This window comes from Arvicola amphibius, chromosome 12 (genome assembly GCF_903992535.2).
Source record: "Arvicola amphibius chromosome 12, mArvAmp1.2, whole genome shotgun sequence".
Classification (NCBI taxonomy): domain Eukaryota; kingdom Metazoa; phylum Chordata; class Mammalia; order Rodentia; family Cricetidae; genus Arvicola; species Arvicola amphibius.
The window spans coordinates 59,186,674-59,207,428 of NC_052058.2; the positions used below are offsets into that span (position 1 = coordinate 59,186,674).

The 20,755-nt window shown below is 41.0% G+C and overlaps 1 protein-coding gene across 2 annotated transcripts in view; it reads left to right on the top strand.

Annotated features, from left to right (window-relative positions):
* Positions 1 to 20,755, top strand: part of Dnm3 (dynamin 3) — a 466,696-nt gene that overhangs the window by 191,470 nt on the left and 254,471 nt on the right. For both annotated transcript variants that reach the window (XM_038349305.2, XM_038349304.2), the window contains exon 13: positions 9,094 to 9,145. In XM_038349305.2, the coding sequence (XP_038205233.1) occupies positions 9,094 to 9,145 (52 nt within the window). The remainder of the gene's footprint in view (positions 1 to 9,093; positions 9,146 to 20,755) is intronic.

Below are 20,755 nucleotides of genomic sequence, written 5' to 3' on the forward strand. Positions count from 1 at the left end.
TGAAGGGTTGTGGTATTTTCTGTGCTTTTAAAAATTAAAAAAATATGGTTGTAGCTATAAATTTTAAAGTTGGCAGGCACGCTGTTTCCATCAAGGAAGAAAAGTCAAGCCATATTTGAAGACAATTATGTAAGTATTTCTTAGTTCCAAAGATAGAAAATGAAGGTCTAGCACTGTAGCAAAGAGGCTCTTCATTTGTAAGAACTTTAGCAACTTGTCACAATAGTGTACCGGCTCTCAGGTTTGTGGGATGGTGAGGTATGTAGGTGCATGGAATGGTATTTGCAATGGAGCTGATTTTTTTCCCTAAAAGTTTGTGGGTTTTCTGTTTGTTTGTTTTTTTTCACAGAAAAATGATAGATGATCAGAATCTATTTTTAGGGTAGCATTCGGGACATCTCAGGGTTCTTTCTGCTGTAGAATTTATTCTCTGCTGAGTCTGAGGGGCTTCCTTTTCAACCTCCCAGCTGTCTGTTCAACACAGACCATAAAATATGTGCCATGTGCAATAAGCCTCAGTAAGTTCTGCTGGAGGTTGGCTTTGGTATTTCCTGGCTTCTAAAAGCTTGGTATTTCAACTATAACAGTATCATTTCTCAACCTACAAGTCCACCATTTCAGATGAAAATATCAACTTTCCTCATGATTTCAGAGATTTAATTTGTCCTTGTTGAAAAAAACTTCCTTAAATTATATTTTTTTTAGGTAACCTACGCAGTCTTTGCTACTTGAGAAATAAGAGCAGGGCCAGCTGCTCATTAGTTTGTGCCCCTTACTCTCCCCAGTCACACTGTTGGAACGCAAGGGCAAACGCCTTCGCCGAATGTCTTGGGAAGTGAAAGTTCAAATTTTCGTGCTCTCTCGCATTCGCTCTTAGACACAAATTGCCTCCCGAGTCCGTGAGATTTATGCAGTTAGTGGTTTAAGAGAAATAAGGCTCCAGACATGGTCTGTTAAAGACACATCTCCCACTGTAAGCATCAGACCCCGAGGTCAGTGTAGTTTCTCATCTGCTGAGGAGATCCGAACACCTGTTTTCTCACACTTGAGACAATACAGTGAGCTTATTTCAGATCTTGTTATGTGAGTACCATGAAAATGCCGGGGTTGTGACACTCGCTGTGTCCCTTTTCTGATCCTGTGGAATGCCTCTGTTGCCATTTATCAAAGGCAGGGAGTTAAACCTTCCACTAAATACCCAAGGCAGCAGGGCAAGCAAGGCCCTTTCTTTACATTCTTTTATGTTCCCCCATAACAAAATTAACTTTTAAAGTAATGATGTTCCTTGTTCCCACTCTTTATACAAGGTGTCCTCTCTCTCATGCAGCCAAAACTTGGCTATTAGAGTACAACAGATTTTTTTGGGGGGGGGGTGGAACTCACACACAGGTTGAGTAATAAAGTGTTTGAATGTTTGGTCACTGACTGGGGTAGTTATCTGGTAGAACTCTTAAGTCTGGGTAACTTAGAAAGCATGGAAAGTTTCACTTTAGCATAAAGAACTCCGAGAGTGGGAAAAAATAGTCTTCCCATGGAAGAGCACACTAATTGGTTATCCAGTACCAAATGGTCAGCTCTGAAAACATACATACAAGTCACACTATACGCACTAGCGGGTTACATTTATGTATTTAAGAATACACACACACAGAGATGTGTGAGTGCAGATGCATGTATATACACACATGCATATACACACAAGCACATATATGTATATGACAACAATTAATTTAAAAAGATGTCATGAGTTTGCAAGAGAGCAAGGAGGGATATATAGGTGGAATTGGAGGGAAGAAAGGGAAGGGGAAGATGATGTAATTATAATTCGCCCAAAATAAAATAAATAATTTTTAAAAAAATTCAAAAAGCCATCACCTATTCCAGTGAGTTATAAACTCCAATGTACCAAGCATCATTTTAAAGATAAGTGGATTTCCAGTCTTAAACCTGATTTTTTTAATTTAAAATTTTTATATAATTTCAGAATTTCAAATGAGTACTAGATATAATTTCCATCCCCCTCTCTCTCCTTTCCAACTCGTCCTGTGTTTCTGAACTCCCTCTCAGATTCATGACCTCTTCAATTGTTTTACACACACACACACACACACACACACACGCACACACACATGCACACACACATGGCATACTCCTGTTGAGTACATTTAGTGTTACTTTTATGTGCATGCCTTTAGGACTGGCCAGCTGGGATTGAATCACCTATTAGGGGAGACTATTCCCAGAAACAATGATTTTCCCTCTTTCAGCAACCATCGATTAGCCTTCTATCTAGGCTGGAGTCCCGTGAGTTTGCTCTCAGTTGGGTTGCTAGCATGTCAGCTGGCGCTGTCACCATGTAGGTCTTATCCAGGCCTCCATACTGTTGCGATTGCATGGGTGCAGCTTTTCTGTTGTATCTTGAAAGTACTTTTTGGTACCAGGTGCCATAGTCCTTTGGTTATTATCCACACCCATCCCACAATCTTGCTGAGCTGCTGCCGTTTGCTCGGAGTCTTAGATGTAGGGTTGTGTCGTAGAGGGATCGTTGGGTCTGGGCAGCCCACATCCACTCTGTTGTTTTTAAGAATGCTCTCTTCATTCTTAAAGCGAATCTTAGGGATTAATGATCCTTGTTTTATCATCCTCCACTTCTCACACAGTCCTGCAAGGTTTTCCCACATAATATTCATCCAGAAACTCACTTAAGGTCCTATAGAAATCCTTCACCCCCTTTTGATTCAGTCTGGTTGGATGGAGCCAGGCATATATATGGTAAGTTGCACTCCTGGACCTCTCAGGAGTGGTCTTGCCTTGGGGGGGGGTAACATGAAAGAACACGCTGATAGAGCTTTTTCACCCCACAGCAATGTGCCCAACAAGCTTGGAAATGGCAGGCACACTTCACGCCTGCTGATCAGTATAGTAGCCGCTAGCTACATGTGGCTGTTGAGTAGTTGAACTGTGCTAGTAAAATAGCTCATGAAAAATATTAAAATTTAAATTTGATTGCCTTGCCTGCCCATCAGCCACTGACTTGGACAGTGCTGCTTTACAGTACACTGAATTCAGCGACTGGCATGACATCTTCATCAGTGAGTCCTGCTTTGCTGGTGGCTTGGTGGTATCCTATAGTGGTAGCTACAGGAGAAGAAGAGAAATTAGGTCTCTGAGTTACCCCTAAATGAGTCCAAGGCTGGCCACTAGATTATAGAGAAAGGCATTCTGCTGCCTCTAGTCTACTCACTAGTCTATGCATTGCTAAGGTTTCTGCTATTTCCATGTTTTGGGTTTTTGTTTTTGTTTGTTTGTTTGTTTGTTTGTTTGTTTTGAAGCAGGCCAGGACTACATGCATGCCCTGACTTTGGCTCCAGTGCCCGTGCGTCTCATGAGTTCTTCATTTCCTCACGGCACCTGGGTCCCTTTAAGTTGACCTATATACCTTCTCCTCTTCTTTCTCTTTTATGTTTCACTCCCTACAGTCTGGTCTCTGCCACAGCACTCTAGTGTAATTGCTTTTGTCCGGGACAAAATAGTTTAATGATGGATAGCTCTGGGTCTGCCATTTGACGCTATTGAGTAGTCCCTGTTGAAGAGCTCTGGACCTTTGCTTCAGTGATCTGCTTCCTCCACACACTCTTTTCTGCTTTTCCTATTTCTACTCCAGCCTGTCATTTTCAGCCATCTCTAGGAGTCGTTCATCTCTGAGTTATCTCTTTCCTAGACCGCTTCCTTTGTTGTTCAATGCATGATGCCCGACCAAACTTACTGGCTTCCATGCTCAGTTACCAACTCTCTTGGCAGACTCTGAATCCAGACCTGCATTCTGGGGTCTTCTTCCTGAACTATACATGATGTTCCACTTCCTCCTGCATGTTCTGCTTACATGTCCAAGAGAAACCTCAAGCCAGCATCTCCTGAGTGCATCTCCATGTCGTAGTCTCCACTTCTTCCCTCTTTCCCCTTCCCAGTGGATGGGCACTCGCGGTTGCTCACACCGGAAGTAGGATGTCACTCTGCATGTCTTACTCTCTATCCGCCTCTCTCTCTGTCCTTGTCAGGTTGGTTTGCTTTTATCTCCATTCTTTGTTTCTGAGTTTGACCACTTGCTTCTGTCATCACTGCTTTACCAAAGTTATCCTTCTCTTAATGGGGAAACTACAACAGTTTCCCTGCTTCCTGTCCTGTCTTTTTCATCCTTCCTGGGATTCTCCACTGCTTTTAGGACAAAGTTTGAATTAATTAGCAAAATTTCCAAAGCCTTCTATCTCTGTCTTCTACTCATATCTTCACCTTGTTACATTGCCATCAGCCTTCTCTAGTCTATCCAGCAACTTTATGTCCCAGCAAGTGTTAGCATTTTGTTGTAGTCCCCAAATAAACATTATTGTTGCTTTCCTACATGTTTCTTCAAAGCATTTAATCTCTTTCTTTTTGGGGGGGGGGTGGTTTTCGAGACAGGGTTTCTCTGCAGCTTTTTTAGAGCCTGTCCTGGAACTAGCTCTTGTAGACCAGGCTGGCCTCGAACTCACAGAGATCCGCCTGCCTCTGCCTCCCGAGTGCTGGGATTAAAGGCGTGCGCCACCACCGCCCGGCAGCATTTAATCTCTTTTGCAGCTAAACTTTGTTTGATTATTCATAACTATAGCATAAAAGCAACATCCCAAAAATATTTCTTGAGAAACTGGCAAGTGGCACAGTAGGTAAAGGTGCCTACTGCCAAGCCTGACAACCCAAGTTCAATCCCCAGGAGCACATGATGAAGGGACAGAAATGACTCCTGCAGATGGTTCTTAGCGCACCACACACATTGCTGCATGCACATGCCTCCCCAGATAAAGATGCATGTCTTAAGAAACTACCATAAACTCTGTGTTTGGTACTATCAATGGCAAATGTGTTAGAAGGTAGTAAGACACATACAGTGTGCCATCTGTTATCGAAGAGCAGATAACATTGGAGAGGCGACAAAGAGCTGCCTCTAACACTAGCCTGCTTATACAGTAGGAGCACAAGCTGAAGGCTTTTGGGGCTCACGGCAAGGAGAGAGAACTGGAGGCTTCTCAGAAGGCAGGATTCATGAACTGAGCTTGGTGACTTTGAATGCCGAGGAGGACTCCAATATCTGAAGGAGCTGCCCTGCGTCAGCTGCTCCCCGTTTCTAGCCTTCAGAGTCAATAATGCCCATTTTGGGGAAGAAATGTTTCTAAAAGCAACTCTTTGGCCATACTGTTTTCTAGCCTAGAAACACTGAATGCTATCTGTTGTCCTTTGCTGACCAAATTCTCTGTAACTGGCACCAACAGACAGTTATTGATTGGTCTAGAAGAATTTCAAAGTAACTTACAAGTTGAGTCCATGACTCCACTGAAGTTTCACCTGCAGCTTCCCTGAATCCTCATTTCCCCACACCCCGGCTTTGCTCACACTCTTCCTGTAGGATACAGTGAATGTATGTCTTCTTATGTTAAAATTTATAGATCAAGTTTTCTATAAAAATCCCAGGAGAGCAGACTGAAGTAACACTCCTTGTCCCTGAATGTTGTGAGTATTCCCTATGTATAGGACTCAGCTGACAAATAGTCGCACACTTCCTAGGCACACTCTCCTGATACTTCTGTCTTTGTGTTAAACAGAGGAGGACAGAAGGGAAGAAGTAAGATTATATAGCTTTCTTTTTGTTTGGATGGCTTCTAATGGACTCTTAATTTTATAAAAGATTCAATTCCTTATTATTTACTTTAAAAATTATTTCTCAAGCATAAATGCGTTAAACTTGGTATGGGTTTATGCTGTAGTATCTGGAAAAACCTTGCACAGTAACTTGTGTGTAAAGAATAATTAAGGAATTAACAACAAACATTGATAGATATAATAAAAGCTGAGGTAACTTTATCCCAAATCAGAAAATGAGACATTTTTCTTTCTAATAATCCTCTTGTTTGTTTTAATAAAGCTTATCCTTTATTTGTTTATTTTGTGTGCATATATATTATACATAATATATAAAACACAATATATAATTTACATATAACACATATTTATATATTGTGCATAGTATTTATCACACATGTGCATATGTGTATTACATATATATGCACATATATTAAATATCGCACACACATATGTTCTTTACTTGAACTAACTTTTGGCTAAAAGGACCATTTTTCAAGGTTTCTGCACTAAAATTTTTGATTTATGTCAAATTAAAATATTGTTTATGAGCATATTTTATAAAATAGCTAAGATGACCAGTTAAGTATCCATATCCAAGAAATCCAAGGACTCAAATTAACTTAAATTCTTCACGTTTTATCATGAACACATTCTTAAATAATTCAGTCATTAAGCTATTAAGAGTTATGATAATGGGTGTGTTTTAATTAAATAGCTTACCTTTTTATTACTTATGGAACAACTGTGTCAACCTAAGTACATAATTACCAGCCATATGTTTGAATTTATGGGGGCAGTTACTGAAAAAAAAGGTATTCATTAGGTACAAAGTGTTTATTCTAACCCTAGACTATTTTGGATTGAGTCGTAAAGTCGCTGTTTTTCCTATGTGGCCGTGTAAGTGGTAGTTAGTAAACAGGCGCCGTTCCCTACAAAAACCCTGGTAGTGGAAATGCCCTTTGTCTAATATTGCTAATGAGCACTGAGAGGAACTCTGCATCGCCAAGAAGCGTGGACCTAGGAAGAGCCTAAGAAGGCTGTGCGAGTGTGTCAGTGGAGGAGTCCTTGCCCAGCATGCCGGAGGTCTTCTGCTCCATCTCTAACACTGCAGAAAACCCCAAATGGAAATCAAAACTTACCACCCAGACAGACAAAATCCTGAAGCTAAGAAACAACTCATTCAGTTCACCTTCCTCCTCTGTCCAAGTCACCCACACCCCTGACTATTCACACCTTCACACTTTGCCACTGAGAACCGGTGGTTTGATGGGATCAAGCTCCACCCAAGGTTGGGTTCCGCTTCTTTTTCCCCAACTTATTTTAAGGGAATCTATATATAACATAAAGTCGATGGGCATTTATTTGAAAAGCTTGCTTCTGGGTCTGTTGTAGTTTCAAAATGATTATACTCATTAGAGGTCTGTTAAAGACATATCCCCTTAAAACAAAATCATATATAGGAAGATGACCATAACCCAGGCACACTCTAAGTGCAGCAGACATTTTCCTGTTTATTCCCAGAAGAGGGACAAGCCCAGGGGCCCTCTGGGAAGGTGACTTTGGTGACAGGGAGAGACTGAAGTTCTGGGGGAACAGTATTTGAAACACCCAGTGTGCCAGGCTTGGTGGGCAGCCAGAGGGCAGTGTGGGCACATGGGATCCTGGCCACAGACAGAATCAAGCCTTTTACATCCTTGCTTACAAAACACTAAGAACTGTAGGCTGAGATTCCTCAAAGGAATGGTTGAAAAGAAATGAAGGGAATTGGGCATTTAGCTAAAAATTATAAAACTAGGGTTTTTTTTTCTTAAGAAAGAAACTGAAATTAGTAAATTAGTAATGAAAAACAAAAATACACACAAAATATCTCCAGTGACCAAAAATGTAGTATTACCTTCCGCTGCCCACCCTGCCTGGCCTCAGCTGAGTGCAGTGTGGTTTTTATGAGTTTGGGTGGAGGCAAGCAGCTTAAACACATCAGGGGAGATTACAAAAAGCTGCTGGTTTGAACAACTGTTCTTAGTGGGGTTTTGATTTTTATCTTGCTACCAAACCATAACATCCAATCACTGAACAGAGAGCTTCTGGCTTTAGTCTACCTCGTCTTTCTTGCAGACCATCCCACTGCCCTCTGAAAGAGCTACTATAAACTTTAGATGAACTGACTGAGGGTAGGGCATCACTAATCTTGCCAGAATACCAAGATGAGTTGTGTTTTCTCAGCACAGATCTATGGACCACCGAGCAGAAGTCTTCACTCTTCTGAGAGCTAGAATAACATCATACTTACTAGACTAGGCTCTGGGGCTACGTTGTTAAGAGTGATGGCTGACTTTAACCTTTCCTCCTGGCTCCCTGGGAAGTGGGGAGTATAACAACAGCGGCCTCACGGGACTCTTTATTCAATAGATATCTTCTGCTGCCAACTTTGTAAGCCCAGGGAGAGAGAGCTAATATTAAGCAAGCAGATGCAAAGCCTCGCTCACAGGGTGCTTCCAGTTAGATGTGGAAGGGTGTGTGTGGATAAACAGACACAAAACCAACTACGGCAGGTCGGACGGTGAAATATCACAATGAGAAACAGAGGAGGCCATGGGTGGAGGGTACCTGAAAGAAAGCATAGGCCCACATTAAAATTGTGATCAACGTAGGACTCCCTGACAAGATAAGTTGGGGCTAACACTTGAAGAGATGTTGGGAGCCTTACAAAAGTATAGGAGAAATATCATATATATAAATTTATTTATTAAAAATTTCCACTTCCTCCCCTCCTCCTATTTCTCTCCCTTCCCCCCTCCCCCTCTCCAGTCCTAAGAGAAGTCAGGGTGCATCTTTAGAGCAGCAGCAAGCTAACATGAAGCCTCTTGTGGAGGGCTATGCTGAGTGGCTCTGGCAAAGGCCACGGTGACTGGATTTCACCAATGAGTAAGCTAAAGAGAAGAGGATATGCATCAAAATAGCAGAGAGGGACATAAATTGAGGAAGGCCTGGGAATCTATAGCAAGAACTTTGGCATTGGCCTTTGAGTAGAACAGTGTTGTTGGAAGTAGAGGGTACTGAGCAGGAAAATAATACATATGTCACAGAAAGTGGTATGTATACCACTAAGTATTAAGTATTAATTTGATGCCCATTCCCATTATTTTGCACACCAGGGGAAGCCTCCCCCCAACGCATCAAACCATTGTTATTAATGTAGGTTTTTTCCACATGGAGTTAGTATAGTTTTTGTTGGTGGTTGCTAATTGCTGCAAGAAATTCCACTGGGTTGTTTTATCTTCCAGAATTAGATGGACCTGGGTTGTAGTTATGACTTCTGCCTTGAGTTGTTAAAGTATGTGATGTAATTTTGTGTCTGTTACTTGTTCACCAAAACACATCTTGCATTTCTTCAGTGCTGCTCTCCTTTGCTTTTCTCAGTGCTCAGCAGAGGAGCAGTCAGGTTCACAAGAAAAGCACAATTGGAAATCAGGTAGGAACCATGCAAGAGACCCAGTGCATGCATGCCCCAAAGCATCGGAACTAAACTGCTTGACTGACAAGTTTTTTTAAATGCAAATTAATCACATGTAGCTTCTGCTTAAGATGCAGCTTTCTGTTTTATTTTTGCTTTTCAAGTCTTTGAAGCAAACTTTGCACTTTGTTTTGGCTGTTTTGCAGTTAACCTTACCGCCTCACCTTAAGTAACTCCCGCTATTTGCTGTGCGTTTTGCATTAGACTCTTTGTGTCCTCTTTTGCTTGCTTCTGTTACCACCGAACTTAATTTAACATTGAATCCGAGGCAGTTCAAGGGTGAAAATATGGTGAGTCGTTGCATGGGCTTCTGGGTGCTGCTGGCTAGTTCACACATTCGCACAGCTTGGTAACAGTGAAGAGAGCCCAGAAGGAAGGCAGAGCTGGATTCAACCTCTGCCACGCCAAATTTCTATTGCTTGACGATGATGCTCATTGCTAAGGCCTTCTGATCACTTGAGTTTTTTGGGTTTTGGGGCTGACCTGCTGTCTGACTAATAGTGCTCTGCAGAGATTGTATTAACTCCGGCAGTTTGCTGTTTCTTCTATGTTTTATGTGATAATGAATATTTGCATTGTTATTTCTTTTCAAGTCAAAACAATGATGATTTTTAAAAGCTTTTTTTTAAACGCAGAGGTACAATTATTGAACAAATTGAAACCTCTGCTCTAGATGTTTTTTTCCCATTGTTTTGAAAGGAGAAGAGGTAATAACAGACTTTATCTTAAAACTTTTTTTTTTCTGAACTAAAGCATATAATTCTTTGCTATTTCAGGGAACCAATCTTCCGCCTTCAAGGCAAATTGTACGAGCTAAGTTCTGTAAGCTTTACTGTCGCTTTTTTATTTAGCTTCCCAAGGGCACAGTTTGTCTTTAACTGATTAACTCAACTAGCGCTTGCTACTAATTTTTTTTTAAAGAAAACTTAGGTTGTCTTGTTTATAACACCCTATCACTGAAACAAAACTCCTCTTCGGAGGGTTACCCTTCACTGCTAATAACTCGCTGTGACTGAAAGGTATGAACTAGTAAACCCTATGATACTGTAATAATAAACCCTTAACCTGGTGGGTGCTTTGATGTTTCTCTAATTTTAACGGGCCTTAAAATCATTAAAATCATTAACGATCTCCACCCCATCCCCATCTTTTTCTGCTTTGTTGGTCTGAGACATAAGCCTTTCTCTTTCCCCTGTATAATAATGTTTTCAATAAATGTACACGATGCTTCTAAAAGGTGGGTGAACACTGATTATATAACTTTAATATATTTATCTGTAAGCTTACCCAATTCCAATTATTTGTATTTTTTAAGAATAAAAACCCCAAGGCAAACTTACATTGTTTTTTTATATGACTTCAGATTTGAATCTTTTAATACATTTTACAGAAGTATAAAGGCATAATCAAACTATTTCAGAAGGATTTAAACAGAAACTGTGTTCTCATTTGTACCATGAAGGAAATAGGCTTGTCCTCCCAACTGCACAGGTTGAGAATGAGGTTGGCACATGAATTAGGTATTTGCCCCTAATGTTTAGGAAAAGACAAGCTTTGAATCTTGGTATTCAACTTTAATCATGCTCTTTAGTAGCCATGGGGATTTATCCAAAAATGATCCCAAGCTTGCTCAGATGTGTACTGGGAAGAATAGAATATTTTTTTTTGTAAAATTATGTGGGGGAGGTTTGCAGGAGGATGAAACAAGAGCATCATCACAAGTTCAAGTCCAACCTGAGCTACATAGTGAGATCCAGTCCAATGGGATACAGAATGAATCAAATAGGTAATCTCTACAGGGTGATTACGAGAGTCTGAACTATATGCATAAGGATGCTTCCACAGCCAAGTAGAAGATACACACATACCCTAGAAAGAGAACAATTTTTGCTTCCAGAAGGCATGTGCTACTTGGAACATTTAGATGAAGATGTATGAAGTATAATTAGTCATATAATTATAGAAGTTATAGGATGAGAATAATGAAGTATTTGAAAAATTAGAAGTCACAACAAATTATTCCAATACCCACAATGTCTAGATTGTGGCTTCGTGTGGTGTGGGTTTACCTATAAAAGTTTCCTCCCTGGGTAGTGGTGATGTATGCCTTTAATTCCAGCATTTGGGAGGCAGAGGCAGGTGGGTCTCTGATTTTGAGATTTTAATCTGGTCTCCATAGTGAGTTTCAGGACAGCCAGAGGTATACCGAGAAACCCTGACTCTAAAAAAAAAAGTTTCCACAGGTCAGAAGTTATAGCAAGGAAATGCAGTAGTTTGATGGCACAGGTACCTACTTTATATAAGATCTGAGAGGAAGCTTGAAATTGCATTGCTCTCAATTAGAGATGCTCTAAATGCTAAGATCATGACTGTGTTTCTGCAACTTCACTTTTGCCAAGAACATCAAATCCAACACATTATAGAGATTTTGTAACCCAAGATAACAGAATTAGCAGCATGTTGGAAAATAGTACTTGGGGTTACTCAAGTCTTGAAATCCAGAATTATTTTACTTCTAAAGCTTTAGAAAAACAGTACATATACTGTGGCATGCAGGACCCAATATTCTTGTGGGATCAGAGGGAGCACTGTCAACCAGCGTAACCTATTTGTGTAGTGAAACAAGTTCATAGGCACAGCAGGGAGGCCAAATGAAAACAGCAAATTCGCTTGTTTCAGGACAGATTTTGCTGTCAACTAAAAGAAATAATCTCAGTTTGCAACTATTAGTTTATGACTCTCAATAACTTACTTTCCAGAATCAAATCCAGGCATTTATAACACAAGAGCATATTTTTCAGAGGACCTTTTATAGTTTGTCTGCTTAGCAGAAGTCCACTATCACAACTTAAAGTTGTTTTATTTATGAATCTGGGTATTTGATGTCTGCTTGTATTTGTATAAAATAGCTTTGCCTATGAAAAGATGCAGAGCCAGGGGCTTTAGACCCTACCCTTCCAACTGCTACCACATGCATGATAAAGCTGAAAGGTCCCACACTGTCTCTCCATTCTGCTATCCTCTCAGGCCTCCAGGGAATGAGGTATAAACTATACAACAGAAACAACACAAAGTCAGTCCTACCCCACTCGTTTTTATTGCCTTGAAATTTTAGTCGACTTACAAATCAATGCCAGCATGTAACACAAAAAAATTATAATCATGCAATTTACATAAAGTTGAGTTTTGTACAATTTCAATGGAAGCTTCAGCTGTCTCTGTGTTCATCAGATGTGTATTTAAAATCTAAATATGACAAAGCCTGTGGCAATGCTTAGAGCAGTAGGATGTACTCAGGGTCCAGTTGGGGATGTTGGTAAGTAAGTACATGCGCTACTAAATTCTAGAGACTTCTGCTTACTCAAGTCTTACTGAAACATCACTTCTGCAAGAGGCTAGCCTTTTCATGTGTCATATGTCTGATTACCCTCCCTCCTCAGAGTCTCACATTATCTCATCTTATTGTTCACATTTTTCTTATGACATTTTGTCTACTGCCATGAGGATCAGAATTCCATCCAAGTATTGTCCTTTCCCGATGGCAGATACCGAATTTTTAAGCACAATCACAGGAACATTTTAGGAGCATCCTGCTGCTTGTGGGATGGAGGGAGACTGTGAAGGGGAGGCAAGATGAAGAGCAGAGACTAGTCATGTGTTTTGGATAATAAATTATAGATATTTCTGAGTTAGTGGCAATGCTGATAAATTCAAGAATTTGATGAAACAGGAAGAACTTCAGAAGCCTGTGATGAATTGGAAGCCAGGAAGAGGGCTCAAGACTCCATTGCTCTCAGCCTTCTGATTTGGGCACAGGAAAGGACCATGGAAGGTTAGATATGGATTCAGACCCAAAACATGATGGCCATTGAGTGTGAGTCTGGATTCAGAACGTTGGAGGTCAGAGCGAACACATCACGGGAGATTGGATGGATGTGTCTGAGGAGAGACAAAGACCGTCTTCAGTGTACAGGAGAGCAGGGATACTAACTGATTCTTATATCAGGGAAGTCTAGAGAATAGTGTCAAAGAGTGCAAGCACAGATGCAGGAACTAATAGTGTTTTTGAAGAAACGTGTTAAAAATGCAAATATTGGTATCAGTAAGCATACAGAGGCAGGCAAATACTCAAACCATTTTCAGGAGTGATTATGAAAGTTACTGGAGGCATGAGTTGCCCTTCCAGGATTATGACTGAGCAGATTCACTGATAAAAGGAAGGTAAGAAAAGGAGAATGTTAGACAGGGTGAGAAAAAAGAAAGGAGTTGTTTGTGCTTATTGGGGACATGGTTATGATTTGGGATTCAGGAGTCATGTAGCGTAGAGGGATGTGTTTTAGAGTTGTTGCTATTTAAAGTCGTTATCAAAGTCATGGGAGAGATGAGATTAGCTCCAAAAGGTGACAACATAGAAAGAAATATAAGGTTCAAAGGGTGATGGATAAAAGATTGGAATCCATGGCGAACTGAAAAGAAGATCAGGAGGTGGTAAGGAAGGTTGGACAACCTGGAGAGGAGCAGAATAGAAGACAACATTGAGGAGAAGGGCTACAGGGAATCTTCATCCTCAGCTAGGGAGCTGGCAATCACTGTAGCTTGGTTCTTCTCATGGAGAGAACATACCAAGGAAGAGTGGATGCTTGAGGGATTTCAGGAAACTTAGGGGAAGTTGTTAGGTGGTACGGAGTGCCAGGCAACGTCTGAGACCAGTAATATCAGCAGCCCTATGGTCTTAAAGACAGTTCTTCTAGTCTATAGCTGGAAGCTGACAAAAGCTGAAGATATATAAAACTGAACCTGCTACGAGCTGAGATTCCTCCACAGTCAACATAGAAGTTCAAGAGGAAAACTGCATTGCAGTTTTGCAGAGAGAGAAGTACCACTTAATGTGAGTGGCTTGAACTGAGCAAAAACCAGGAGACATTAACAAGTAGCAAACAACCCCAGCATCTTGATGGCTCAATACAATTAAAGCCTGACTCAGTGCGCTATGATGGCTCCAAGAAGTCAGCAAGATGGCTGCCCCACTCTCAAGAGGAAGACTTTGTCACTGTAACAAGATGCTAGAGAGAAACAACTTATGGAAGGAAGTATGACTTAAACTCATAGTTTTAGTCCATGCTTTACTGGATTCTTTGTTTTTCACCATCCTGAGCCAGAGCACCGTGGTGGAGAGGGCAGAATAAGGCTGAGCGGCTCACCCTGAGGCGGCCAGGAAGCTGAGATTGAGGAACGGATGGTCAGGTAGAGGATACACCTTTCCAAGAGCATCAGTCGTACATATCCAGTTACCTTTACTTGCTACAGTTAAAAAATTATTAATTCCTTGCTATGCATTAATCTATCAACTCGTCAGAACTTTCAGGTCCAGTGGTTTCCTGAAAACTGATCAGCTGGCAATCAGGCCTTGACCCTAGAAGTCCCGAGGGACATTTCATATTGAAACTATGACATGGCCAGATTTGAGAGACTTCTCATTTCTTCCATCAAATGGGAAAGAAACAGAAGTCTGAGTGAAGGAGGTTTCAGTGACATGTGGCTTCATAGTCTACTAACCAGGGCACCATCATTGGGATTCACCAAATGGCAAGGAAAGCAGGAAGGTATATCTGAGGTTGTGCTGAGGAAAAAGAAAAAAAAAAGATGATGTTGACAGAAAGTTGGAAGGAAATTGACCAGCTGGAATCCTGGAGGTGTCCCTGAAGTCAGAGAAGACGTGCCCTAGGGTTGAGGGGAAGCAGCGGTGAGGTGTGGAATTGAAGTTACTGAACGGATTATGTCTTTGAACGTCACTTGAGAGCTGAGGTTGTTACCTGATAAAGGAGTGCAGGTGCTGGATGGGGAGCTCGTGGGATGCCAGGGACAGACATGGGCCTTGCTGGTCCTAAGATGTGAGTAGCGAACCACAAATGGGATGCAGTTTTCTAGACTTTAATATGTTAGGGGAAAGAGCAATGGTTAACATTTAAATGACTAACAATTCACACTTTGGCCCCCATGGTGTGGGACAGAAAAGTTCCTGATGTGCTCATGGGCCCCAGACTGCTCTCACCTGCCACTGGGAGAATCCAAAGTGATTTTCCTGAGGCAGGAGGAAAGCCTGTGCTTGCGTGGGCGCATGTGGTACCTCAGAGGCTCAGGCTTACTGCTTGTGTGTTTTGTATCAGTGTGCTCACCACTGCTCCAGCACAGTGATTGCCCGCTCCCTAGCATTTTAACCCCTTTAACCTGACCCTTAGCTGATATCCTGGTACTGATATTTACATCAGTTTGGATTCTTTCAGCTGTAAATTTCAGGAAACTCAACTTAAAAGAAAAACAAGCTTTTAAATGTATATAGTTGAAAAGAAGGTGTAGTAGAATTGTGGATTGTTTAATTCATGGCCCAGCCTGGGTCCTTCCATACTTTTGGCTCCATTCTTTGGCTGTTTGGTTCCAATGTGACAGCAATTATTGCTCATGGTATTCCCTATCCAACAGCGGGAATAAAATAACCCAGAGTTTTCAGGAAATTAGACTCCGGATTCATGTGCTTATATCCAACCAACCCCTGGGGCTAGATAACATGATATACTTATTAACCCAGGCTTGGATATGTGAGGACAAAGTTGGCTGCTCACCTGGTCACAGAGCCTGGAAATGGGGATGGACCCGCTTGCCTGAAGCTTAGGACTGTGCTCCAAAGAAGCACGTTCAGCCACTCCAGGAAGGGCACCCGACGATGGGAGGGGCTTGCTGAGTGTTGTCCTCTGAACAATTCCATTCTGATTAGGGGTTGTTTGCCCATGCTGTCTTCTTTAAAGTCATAACAGTGGGTAGTTCCTCCTTCTTAACATCCGTGGCCAACTAATCGATTAAACTAATATTTTCCCCAATCTATTATCAGAATTCTAACCCTTACTCTCCCAGTCCTTTAAAAATAATGCTACCGACCAGTGTGAGGTTGAGAATCAACGTTCTCCGATCACTCTTCAGCTACGAAAGTCACTGTGTAAGCAGGAGCACATTGTTTAAACCCACTGGCCTCAAGCTTCCACTCTGAAGTGAATAACAACAATAGCTGCTTCCCAGGTTGTTGTAAATATTAAATGAGATGCTAGGAGGTAGTAAGCCTAGGAGTAGTTGTGTGTATATGTGCATGTGCGTGCATGTGTGTGTGTGTGTGTGTGTGTGTGTGTGTGTGTGTGTTTTAGCTTGTTAATCCCCCCCTCCCTGAGACCGGCACCCCTTTTACTTTATTACCAGGAAGGAAGTTGAGGCATGCTGAAACAGAGGTGCATGCTGGATCATACAGAATATCAATGAAGTCTCTAGGATTCACACCTAGGTCCTTTGACTATAGGCCTACTCTTTAAAAAAAAGAAGAATTTTTAATCCCAGCACTGGGGAAGCAGAGGCAGGCAGATCTCTGAATTCGAGGCCAGCCTGGCACGGTCTACAAATAAGTTCCAGGATAGGCAGGGTTGCTCAGAAAAACCCTGCCTCAAAAAACCCTGCCGGGGGGTTGTGATACAGGTAGAGGCAGGAGGATCTCTGTGAGTTCAAAGGCCAGCTTGGTCTACAAGAGCTAGTTCCAGGACTGGCTCCAGAGCTACAGAGAAACCCTATATTTATATATTTATTTATATATTTATATATATATATATATATATATATTTATTACCTATATTTATAATTTACATGAAAGAATGTATAAAGTTTATTAATGGCACAGAAGTTAGATATTATATTACTTATAATTAAGTATAAATAATATAATTGAAGTAAGATACTATATTAGCCGTGAAGAACATAAAATAAAATATTCCTAATTTTCAAGTAATACTGTTATTAATATTCTGAGAATTTCATACAATACATTTAGATCATATTTACTCCTTCCCTCAACTTCTCCCAGATTCAACCCCATTTTCCTCCCCACCTAACATTGAGTTCTCTTCTCTGTTTTTTTCTAAAACCCATGGGCTCCAATTTGCATGGCCTAACATTCCCAAAATGGGACCTGTCCTATAGTGGTGTCAACCTACTAGGGGTTAAAGAAACCTGACACTCTATTTCCCAGTAGCGATAAGTAACCATGGCTCCACAGCTCCTGGAAGGACATGGTGTCCACTTCCTCCTTTCCCCTTCCTGCTGTGACTGTTCTTGTTCAGCTTGACCTTGGGCAGATCTTGTGTATGCCGCCAAAACTGCTGTGAGTTCACACGCGCAACTGTCCTGTGGTGTCCAGAAGACGCTGTTTTTCTTTGAAGTCATCCACTACCTCTGGCTTTTAGACTCTTTCCTGCCCCACTTCCCTGAAGATCCCTGAGTCCTGATGTAAGGAATGTGTCATGAATGTCCCGTTTTTAACTCTCTAGTTTCTTATTCACTGCACATTGACCAGTTGCTGTTTTCTGTGTTAGCTGCCATCCATCAGATGCACTGATCTACGGGTGTAATATTATCATTGATAGCTGAGTAGTATTGGTAGGGTCTCCACTAGGGTCCATGACCTAGCTAGTCACAGTTTCTTGGTCCTATTAACAATGTCAAGTATGGGCTTAGGAAGTACTCCTTACAAGCAGTCAGAAAGTGGATGGTTACTCTCATAACCTACAATCATGCCACCATTGTCTCAGTAGACACATCTTGTCAGGCCAGTCATTACTGTTGGTCGCAGAGTTCACAGCTGGGTAAGACTGGCAATTTCTTTCCTGGTAGTGTGCATACAACACCTTCTAATCCCGTGAAAGTTAGTCAGTAGAGGTGACGTCCCTAGGTCAGTACCTCCTCAATTTCTCCCCATTTTGCCACCCAAGTATATAGTGTCTCCAGCAGCCAGGTCTTACCATGAAATTATGGAGGATAACCAAGAGCATTGGCAATATTCTACAGTGCTTGGGACAATCTATGGGACCCATTGACTAACAGGTCAAAAATAGGTAGCTCATCTCTGGTGCTGGGATTATTTGCTAGTATGGGGCATATTGTTGGGAAATTGATCTCCTTCCTGTAATAGATGATTCTATTTAACGTCTTTTTATATAAGTGTATATGTGTATATTTAGGACACTTCTACAGTAGTAGGTTTATATATGGCTACCTTTTAAAGGAGGCCTTTAGTGCCAGTCATCTCTCCCCAAGTTCCCCATTTATCCTGCCCTCCCATCCCCACCCCATCTGATCCTTTTTCTTGCATTATTCTCCCTTCCCTCTTTACATTATTATATTCCATATACCCCTCCCTTGAACCACCTGCTCTTCCCCTACGGTCCCTTGATAGTCTCTTAACCTTTCTGAGTATTCCCAATCAAACACACATATTTAAAGCTGAAAAGGTGACATCCACACCTGAGAAATGACATGCGACATTTGTCTTCCTAGGTCTGGGTCACCTTATTCTGGATGACTGTTTCTAGCGTCATCCAGTTACCTCCTAACTTCATAATTTCATTTTCCTTAACAGCAGGTTAATGTTCCTCTGTGTAAATGTACCACTCTTTCATCATATATTCTGCAAGTAATGGGCATCTAGGCTTAGCTGTTGTGAGTAGAGCAGCAACAGACGTGTAGGAACAAGGGATTATAGGCCTCCTGCTGATCACAGTCGTCCACTGCTTCCAATAGTTTATACATTGCAGCAAGAACCATGCTTCACAGTCTCAACTACTGCATATCACCATTTATATTCATTTGCTTTCATTTTTGTTTCTAATACTCTTCTTATAGTAATGCTCCTATATATTCAGTAGTCCTGAAAACAATGAATTTAAGGGAGATGTAAGTCAATATTTATCTCTAAACTCTACAATTTATTTCAATAATTCCTTATAAGGTATAGGAGCTAGCTAATACCTTATAAGATAAGAAAATAATTACCTTATTAAGAATAGAGAATGAATACTGAGGTCACACTCATCTACAGGTGAGGAGTGTTTGATTCCTAGTGTGGTAAATGCCTGAATGGTTCAAAAATTTCCTGGAACTTAGATATCTATCTATCTATCTATCTATCTATCTATCTATCTATCTATCTATCTATCTATCTATCTATGCATCTTCCACTAAAGAAACCATTTTATGAATCATGATTTTCAGACCCGAACATTCCTCTGCCTCAATAGCGACTTCTTAAGAACTTTCTACTTGTGGCCCTTGAGTGTTTATGGACCCTGGGATTATATCGGTCGTTTGATCCCAGAGTAGTGAGTCCTTGTTGTAAGGTCAGCTTGTTTAACCTTGACTTCAGATCTCAGAGAAGCTTCAGCTTTGAGCCAGCTCAGCCAGTAGCATGGTGAAGAAGCTCCCTGCTGCTGCTGCTCTCTTTCTGATCTGTTCATTGCAGGCCCAAGCCAACATCTTGTTCACCTCACACCCCCCATCCGTTACTCTTCCTTTGCCATCCCTCAGGAGTGCCTGTGGTCCACTTTCTGGTCCTCCCAGGGCTCACTGCAGTTTCATTGTGTTTGGATGGTTATATTTCCTTCCTCACTACCATGAAGGAGGCTTTGGCACTTTTGCATTGCATGGTTGCCGTTCTTCCAAAACTGCCACACCGTCAATAGACCAACAGCGATACACATACAAGGGCTGAACCCCTGGCTCTGAATAAGCACACTTCATATAAGTTTTGATAGTCTGATGGGAAGGATAATATATTCCTGCTTCAATTTGTGTTTCACTTACTGGTGGTTATGGAGCAGCTCTCCATGTTTGTATTTGGAATGGATATTGGATCTTCTGAGTTTTAAAAGACCTGGTGTGTTCTTTATCTTTCTGAGGGGCACTTTGTGCCATTTTCATATTGACTTTTAATTTTTTTAAAAATAATTTGGGTATTTTTCTTTTTTTACTTTTAATTTGGGTATTTTTATGTGTTATAAAGAGAGGAAGCATTTTATTGTAAAATAAAATATATTAATTTTGCTTAGACAATTTAAGAAATATATACTTTGTCTTGCTTTTTTTCCACAGTAGTTTTCTGGATTTGTACTTAGGTATATGGAAACCATTTTTTGGCTGGGTCACATGCTTCTGCCACCGGAAGCTGTGAGAAGTGTTTCACCTTACTGACAATGAGTATTCTCTGTGGTGTGAACCATTCTTGCCTTTGCTTATGTTCCCTGAAATTAATACTTTTACCTTATAACTTAATTTTTATATACTATTTTTGACCTTTTGTATTGATCTTTTGTTATGCTTATTAACAATTTTCTTTTACTGACTTTTTTAACTTTTGTAATGTTTTGGGAAAGATTTTCCAATTAGAGTGATATCTGCTATTCTTTTTCTTTTAAAAATTTATAAATGGTATAATATTTGCACTTGTTGCATAGTACAGTATCCATGAGGCACAGCCTGAGATTCAAACAGATGTGAACAGTGTGCGGTGATTGTATGTATGTAGCTGGCAGTGTGTCTTAGCGGCTTCATTTCTTTATGTTGAAATCATTCAGAAATCCTCTTTTGAAATACTTGATTTCGACCACACCTCTCCTCTGATGCTGGAGAACATTTGGAGCTGTATCTCCCGTCTGCCAGCTTCGTGTCACTGAGCTGTCTCTCACTTCCCTCACACTCTCTGTG